The 7,926-nt window shown below is 55.3% G+C and overlaps 1 protein-coding gene across 1 annotated transcript; it reads right to left on the reverse strand.

The window, feature by feature from the left end:
• Positions 1-21: 21 nt before the first annotated feature.
• Positions 22-6,262, reverse strand: BESB_030500 (uncharacterized protein; the record flags this gene model as incomplete). Its single annotated transcript, XM_029361718.1, has 13 exons — positions 22-72; positions 388-496; positions 852-1,086; positions 1,403-1,573; positions 1,834-1,996; positions 2,329-2,430; positions 2,722-2,775; positions 3,131-3,182; positions 3,401-3,529; positions 3,858-3,963; positions 4,119-4,781; positions 5,320-5,544; positions 6,142-6,262. 13 exons carry the CDS (start codon positions 6,260-6,262, stop codon positions 22-24), a joined length of 2,181 nt encoding a protein of 726 aa, XP_029215185.1.
• Positions 6,263-7,926: the final 1,664 nt, after the last annotated feature.

The raw sequence follows: 7,926 nt of genomic DNA on the forward strand, positions 1-7,926 counted from the left end.
TGGAAAGCAAACGCATCGCGCTCATCGAACAATCTTTTTTAGCGGCTTCGTGCTGACGTTTGACGGAGTAGCCTGCGAGAGAGACACGCACAACCAACGCCAAGGCACGCGAAACGCCGTCTACCAACAAAATCATTGAACTGCACGTGCATGCACCGGCACCGGGGCACTTACACATGCGAGAATATACGCCATCATGCACACCTATATACAACAATATAAAAATAAATAAGAATATATACATATATATGCTCTACCCTGCGAGTAGATACTTCACGAAGATGCGGAGAACTCGGGAAAAGGAAACAACCTGTTGCGAAGGAAACTGAGTCCGTTGGGGACGCACGCAGCTACCGGGAAAATGAAATTGCCGCAGAGGGTTCTCACCATGATCACGCGCTCGTCTCCCACTCGCGTTTTCGCGAAGGCGACGTCTTTGATGTACTCATGCACCTTGCGAATCGAGTAGGCAAACAAGTCTCCGCGCTTGACAGCCCTGCGCAGAAAAGTGGGAACACGGACACATCTTGTGCATTTTTCCAGGCCGCTCGCGGGCACGCAGCTCCCACGGCAGACAAGCAGTCTCTGTGTCTATCTATCCATCTCTCTCTATGTATCTACAAATCTATATCTATATCCATATTCACATGCACCTCCATCGGTGTACCTATCCGTCTCTATCGCCTATCTACCTGTCTACCTATAAATCTCTATCGGTATCTGTCTACAGATCTATCTAGCGACTGATATATACACAGACTGTGTTCGTGTGAAACTGCATGTTTTCCCAAGCGCGTCGCCCTCGCTGCAACAGTGTGCAGCTCTCTGTCTGGGATTCAGCTGCGGCGTACACAAAGTCCCAAATGATCACGAGGTTGTTGGTTGAGGTCACAATGGTCGCCTCGTCTTCGTCAAACTCGGCTCTGGTGAAGCTCAAGTCCTGCAAGTTGTAAAACGCGATGTCTTCCAGGCGGAGACGAAGCACGATCGGCGCCGGTTTCTGCTGACCCAGCGCCGCCACGAAGCCGGTCTTTCCGGAACTCGCGAGCTTCACGGGAAACAGAATCAAGTACTTCTGACACGTCCCTGAAGACCCGCTCAAAAACACACAACCTCACACTCGCGAACAGGGATTCGTCTAGCGCGCCTCCCCTATCCTCCGCGGAAGAACACACGCATACACACATACCAATATGCACATATAGATGTATACATATATCTATGTGTTCGGACATACATATACATACGCATACGTACATATATACATATAACGGAAACACATCTTCATACACGCATATATACGTGCATATATGTACATGTATACACACACTCACGCATGTGTACATATACATATATATACACGTATATATATATATATATGCGGACAGACGGAAATGCTTACCGAGCACCCAAGATCCGTCGGCGAGAGTGCAGACGTGCAAAAGCGGGTCGCCGAGTCCCTTTAAATGCGTTTTCGCGCGTTTGTATTTCCCTTCTGCGTTCACCCCGCCGTCGTACATGCGGATGTCGCCGACGGCATTTCCTGTGGCGATGTGTCCGGAGGCGTCGGTCGCTGAAAAAAGAAATGCATGCGCATCCCCCGGTGAGCTTGCAGACTCGCACATGTCTAAGCTCCGCGCGGAGACGCCTCCTGCATCGCCTCTTCCTTCTGGCAGCCACAAGGGGGCTCGCACGTGTGTGCGCATGCGCGCCTCTCTGACCGTGCAAACCGAAACGCAGGCCGATACGCACGCGCATTTGTGGATAGGCATCGCTGCGCGCTGTGTTTCCGCATGCGCGTGCACAAATAAATTCTCGGGGAGCATTTCTTACCTCCGCAGGTGAAGTTGACTTTCGAGGCGTAGGAGAGGGTGTGCGTCCGCGCATGCGCCGCCTGGCGGGTGTCGACGCAGAAAAGCGCCTGCGGGTTATACGCGACGAATGTGGGGTCGTGTGTGCGGCTGCCGTCCTTCTTTGCAGGCATCACGCCGCCAATCTGAAGAACACGCACATGTGGGAAGCCACGCGCAAGGCAGTGGAGACAAACACGCACGCGAAAGCAAACGGGAATCGGGACGCGACGCACGCGCCTGAATCTGGTATACACGACTATACAAAGTCATTCACGCAAATGCACATATACATGTAGATACATATAGATCGATATATATCCCAGACAACTATAGATGTACAGACATAGATATCTTATGTGAATATGTAGGGAGTTATGGACGGGGTTCAGCTCCCTTTTTTGGCGGCGCCACGATCTGTGCGCTCGGGAGATGCTTCTCGGCGGCGCCAGCTGTCTTGCGCTCGTTTCCTGCATACGCTCATGTCGTCAGCGTCCCATTTCTGCACGATTTCTCCTCTCTCCAAGTCCATCAGATAGGCGTTGCTGCGGTCCTCGCCGACGAGAATCATCTTGCTTTCCTGAACAGCCGCCATGAAACGCCGAAAGCGCATGCACCAAAGCCCTGAGAGGCGACACACCCACCCGCCGGTCATCCGCGTGCGAGCACACGCTGGAACAGAGACCAGTTTAGACAAACATAGATATCTTCCTACAAACATACGCGGTAAGCAGGCATATATCAAGTATATTTAGGAGTTATATATTGTATGTGAGTATGTATCATCTGTGCGAAAAACGTAGGTATCTGATGACGCATGCAAATGCATACAGAGGCCCGCGTGGACTGGGGCACTTTTGCAACCGCTTACGCCGTCGTGAAGCAGGGCGGTCGCCGGCTTCACATGGTGCTTTTTGAAATTAAACTGCAGAAAGGCAAACGACAAGACTTTGCAATGAACACATATCGCGACGAGACTGCTACGCACACAGCACACACCTTGCGCATATATGCAGATAGAGGTATACAGTATATATGTATATATCTACATATATCTACATGCTTGCATGCATGTACATACAGTTATATATATGCATGTAGAGCGCAAATAGCAAGTGTGCTTCATGCAGTAGGCAGCGCGAACGCTCGCGCAACACAGACAACGGCTACGCTACTCCTCGCTGTCGCCTCTGCTGTTCTCTCCGCCTCCTGTCCTTTTTCTTGCATCGACCAGAGCGTCCCATCGCCGACGCTTCTTTCTCTGGTGTGTCTACGCTTACCTTTGCGTCATCCACCGTCGCTACGATGCGTGTCTTCCCGAACTCATCGAACCTGCGCAGCGACAGAACGAACAGAATCGCCCCTGAGATGCCGCAGGGACAAAAACACGGAAAGCGCCCGCGAACAGCGGCGCAAATCCGGCTTCGCCTACCCGGCCCCCTGCTGTGGCATCGGCGTTCCTTGGAGTTGCTCGCGAAAAAGCAGGAGGAAAAACGCGTCTGCGCGGCTCGCAAAGCGAGGCGCCGGCCCCTAGAAGAGTTTCGGCTTACCCGAGCACCTGAAGGTCGTTTTTGCGGTGTCGAGACGTCTGCGCAGTCTGCCGAAAAATGAACGTCCGTTCCCTGCCGACGTTCATCTGCTGGTACAGCATCGTGTCGGGGCTCTTGGCCCAAACGTCTCTGCAGAGAACGCGGAGAAAGAGCTGAAGGCAACCGCTGGCTGAGGCACGGCCGCCAACGCCGCGGAACCGAGGGAGAAAGAAGACCCAGCAGAGTACGCCAAGCCGCATGCCGCGCGAGAAAGAGCTCAACAGCAACACGAAGACGAGAAGAGGACCGAGCGAAGGCGAGAAGACCGAAACGTGCGCAACAGAGCAAACCCGCAGACTGAACGGAACGCCCTGTGCCCTAAACACCCTACAGACGTAAGCGGCGGCCCTCCCGCAAGCTATTCGCGGACACGAGGATCCACTTGCCTCAGGCACAGCACAGAATCGCATTCGCCTACCGAGTGGGGTCGCGCTGAACGAGAGGCAGACTGGCTTCAGTCTCGTCGTCTGTCGCTTCCTCCGACTGTGCGTCACCCCATTCGACTTCGCGGTCTTCTTCGTCCTCTGAAAATCCAACAGAAGCAACGAAAAACGCATGCAAGGCGCGGCCGACCCCACCGCCGGCGACCGCGCCAAATGGGATGCGCCCAGGCGGAGGGGCGGCGGAGACACACGCGGTGCCCTAGATCCGACCGCGACGAGCGGGAGGCGCGGATTACCTTTGATGCCCCTGTCGAACGCGTCGCTCACGTAGCCAAACGACGCCTCCATCGCCTGCACTGTCCGCCCCGCTGCGTCGTCGACGCGCACGCCCTCGGCGGCCTCCATCATGACGCGCTGAACGAGGAGGAAGAACTCGGCACTCTTTGCCGCGCAGGCGTCTGCGTCCCTCGCGCCCTCCGGGCCGCCGACCGCGGACAACTCAAACAGCTGGCGCTCGCCGTCGCCGTCGGCCTCCTCGCCGTCCTCCCCCTCGTCGTCTTGTCCAGACTTCAGCCTGGCGCCCACCCCCCACCACTGAATCTGTCTCTTCTCGGCGTCCATGGTCATGAACTCGTCGTAAGACAGCGACAGGTACCACTGCGCGTCTCCGCCGGCGCGTCTGCTGGGCGCGGCGCCGCTCACGTCTCCACTCTGGCGCGGCGCCACCTCGTGGATGAGGAGAAAGGCCTCGAGAGACTGCGGCCGCTGCACCACGCGACAGACGACGCAGTCCGCGAGCGCGCGCCACGCCTTCTCCAAGCGCGAATACGCAGACAAACACGCGTCGACCGCGAGCAGTTCGTCGGCCTCCGCGCATAAGTTCCGAATCAACAGGCGCTCAAAGAGCCACGCGAACTCGTCCTTCTCAAACAAAAGACCGTACTCGTCGCCCACGTCGTCTGAAACCCAACATACACGCCATTCGCCCCTCGCGTCTTGCGTCGCGCCTGCCTTTCGATCCAGTTTTCAACACCCAACACTGAATTGTCCATGTGAATGCATATATGTATATATATATATATCTGTATGAATACATATGAATACTTATATTGTATGAATTCACGAAGATGTGCAGCTGAACGAATACACATTAATATGTATGTGGGTATGAATATATGTATGTATCTGCAGCCGCGGAGAGAATCAGAGGCGAGATTCAAAACCCAGACACACAGTTGTCTCCGCATGTCTCCGACTCGAACTCACGTCACGAAGAAAAAACTCAGGCGACTCATGTGCCCACGCCGAGACGCGCACATGCATCGGCGGAGACGTCCTCATTCGCCGTCAATATAGGGTCGGAGGCTCCCACAAGCCTGCCGCGTCGGCCTGCGAGTCACGTTTTTCGTCTGCCGCCCCCGGTGGCGACCAGCAGATGCCCCTCCCCCCCCTCTACGTGCAGAGGCCGCGCGCAGGCTGGAGGCGTTTTCGACCTACCTCCTTTGCTTTTTCCGCCGGACATCATCCACTGAAACATGTCGGGCTGATGGTGGCGCACGCGTCTGATGAGCGCGCAGGGAAATCGCTCCTGGCACTCACGCCCGCCCTCGGCGGCGACGCCGCGGACGACGAGAACTCGCTCGCCGTCGTCGTCTTCGAAGGCGAGCGACGCGGAGAGAAAGAGCTCCGTGGCCTCCGTGCCGCGGACTGCGTAGAGGCTCACTGACGAACACGCGAAACAGACCAAGTAGCATTCGAGTGAGGGGGCATACGTGCGGAAAAAACAGAAACACAGAAAGACACAAAGAAGAAAAGACTGACGTAGCCAGGTGCGGCGCCGCCGCGCGGAAAGACAGACGTCGGGAAGTCACAGCAGAGTCGAGGCGCAGAGGCGGTTTTAGGGTGGGCAGGAGAGTGAGCAGCCAGGTAGATGCAGCACCAGCAAACGAAGGAGAAAGAATAAAAACATGGTGAGAAGATATACACCGAGCCAGATCGGCGAGTGCAGACTCGACCTCACGAAAGGCCAACAGCCGGGCGCAGAACCCCCCCCTCCCCCCGCCCCCCCCTGAGCACTGACTGCAAAAATCGCATTCGCCCGCTTCAAGAAGTGGCATGCGTCTGGAGGCAACGATCCTCCCTCATACGGGAGATTTGCGACGCACGCGGCTCTGATCGACTTCCCCTGGCCTTCTGAGATGGAGTGAAAGGGGGACAGCGCCACATGCATACACTGATGGGTATCCATACTCCAAGGCGAGGCGCTCATCTGAGATACACAGACGCGACCAGGCATTTGAGACATTTTCCAGAGTTTACCGCGTGCATGGGCGAGGTCGGTGTCACTGGAGGGAACTTTGCGAGGACTGCCTGCCGTGGTCCGTGCCTCGTCTGGTGCCCCGGATGAGCGCCAGAGGCCGCTGATGAGTCCGCTGAACATGGCGGAAGCGAGAACAGGGCGAAGGCTGATAAGAAAACAGAGAAGCAGTGAGCAGATCCCGAGACAGGTTGCGCGCATACGCCACGGAACCGGCGCGCAGATTTCAGAGGCGGCTACCGGAGCGCCGGTACCGGCATCGAAACCCCTTCATGCGCCAGTATTGCCGAGTATATCTCAACTTCTTCAAGGCCCACACACACGCTTGCACGCATGCATATGCGTCCACATATATGCATATTATATATATTATATATATATACATTATATATATATACATGTGACACCGGATATGAACCAAAAGGAACAGGGTTCAGTGGCAGTGAGTCGCCCAGAATGGTGAACGGATGAAGAGAAGAAAGCGTCCAAATATCTCGAAAGGAAGCAGCGAGCGGCGGGTAAACCTTTTCGCAACAGACAGCAACGGTCCGGAGACGCCTCGAACGGTCTTCTGCAGCAAGAAGATCCTTCCGTGTAATACCCATAGCGCCGAATAGGACACGCGGGAAGACGACAACGAGGCCGAAACTGCAGCTAGGACGGCTGCTTGCGTCAAAGGGAGTTCTTACAGAACAAAAAACTCGAAGGCGACGTGCGGAACTCCGGCGGCACGCGAAGAAAACCGTAGAGGTCGGCGAGCAGGAGCAATAGGGCGGCGTTGAATCCACTGATGCGGTATCTGTATTCGCAAAAGTGACGAATCCACGCCGCTGATTCTGCCGAACGATGTTTCGAGGACTCCAGTTGACGGAGGGTCGATTCTGCTGCGTCACGTGCTGCAGCCGAAGCTCGAAATGTAAAAAGACGATGGACGATGACTGGGCAAAGCAAAAAGAGGCGGTCGATAGACGGTGGACCTCGTAGTCCAGTTGACCAGCAAAAAACAAACGACACACAACTCCCAGCACAACTGACAGCAAAGGACAAATCTCAAAAAGCGCACGGAAAACCGAGTCGATCCTTTTTGCGGGAGTCGATTTAACGCCGTTATCCTGTCATGGTTTCTGCGCACATCGCACGAGGTATCGTGTCTCGAAAAGACGAGCTATTTCGCAGCTAACAGAGCTCGCTCTTCTTGCCTGCACATGCGATCCGCAGCGCCTCGCCCCGTCTTTTTAGACACAACCAATCTGGCGCTCACCTCTGTTATTTTTGACGAGTTCAAGAGGGGAAAGCTCTGCACGTTCCCGTGTGGCGAACACAGGGAGAGCCACGCGGCCTACGCATGGTTCGCAGGGGGGAGAAAGCCAAAGTTTAGCAACAGTCCGTGCTCGCAGTGGGAGTGCAGCAAAAACGCGACACACTGGTCGGAAACCATGAACGCGCCGGCCGTGGGTTTCGGATTGAGTTACAGAGGGGAAGACATGGCGTGTTGAGGTCTACATCATGCGTTCAGAAGTTGGTGACTCTCTCTGCTGCGCGTAGGAAGACCGAGGCCTTCAAGTCCGTGTGCTTCAGCGATAGTGACGCGCGAATGACTGTGTGTATTCTCAAATCAAAAAAAGCGGAACTTTTCGCCCATCAGAGCAGTCTGCGTCGAGTGGATGTCGCCATTGGCAACGAACCATGCAGCGGAAACTCGCAAACTCTATTTTGCCGCGAAGAGATCATACCGAGGCGTCTCTTTGCAGATGCTGCGTGCGCCAAGCTGAGAGTGTGGTGCTCCT

Source organism: Besnoitia besnoiti, chromosome XIII (genome assembly GCF_002563875.1).
Source record: "Besnoitia besnoiti strain Bb-Ger1 chromosome XIII, whole genome shotgun sequence".
In the NCBI taxonomy this organism is placed as follows: domain Eukaryota; phylum Apicomplexa; class Conoidasida; order Eucoccidiorida; family Sarcocystidae; genus Besnoitia; species Besnoitia besnoiti.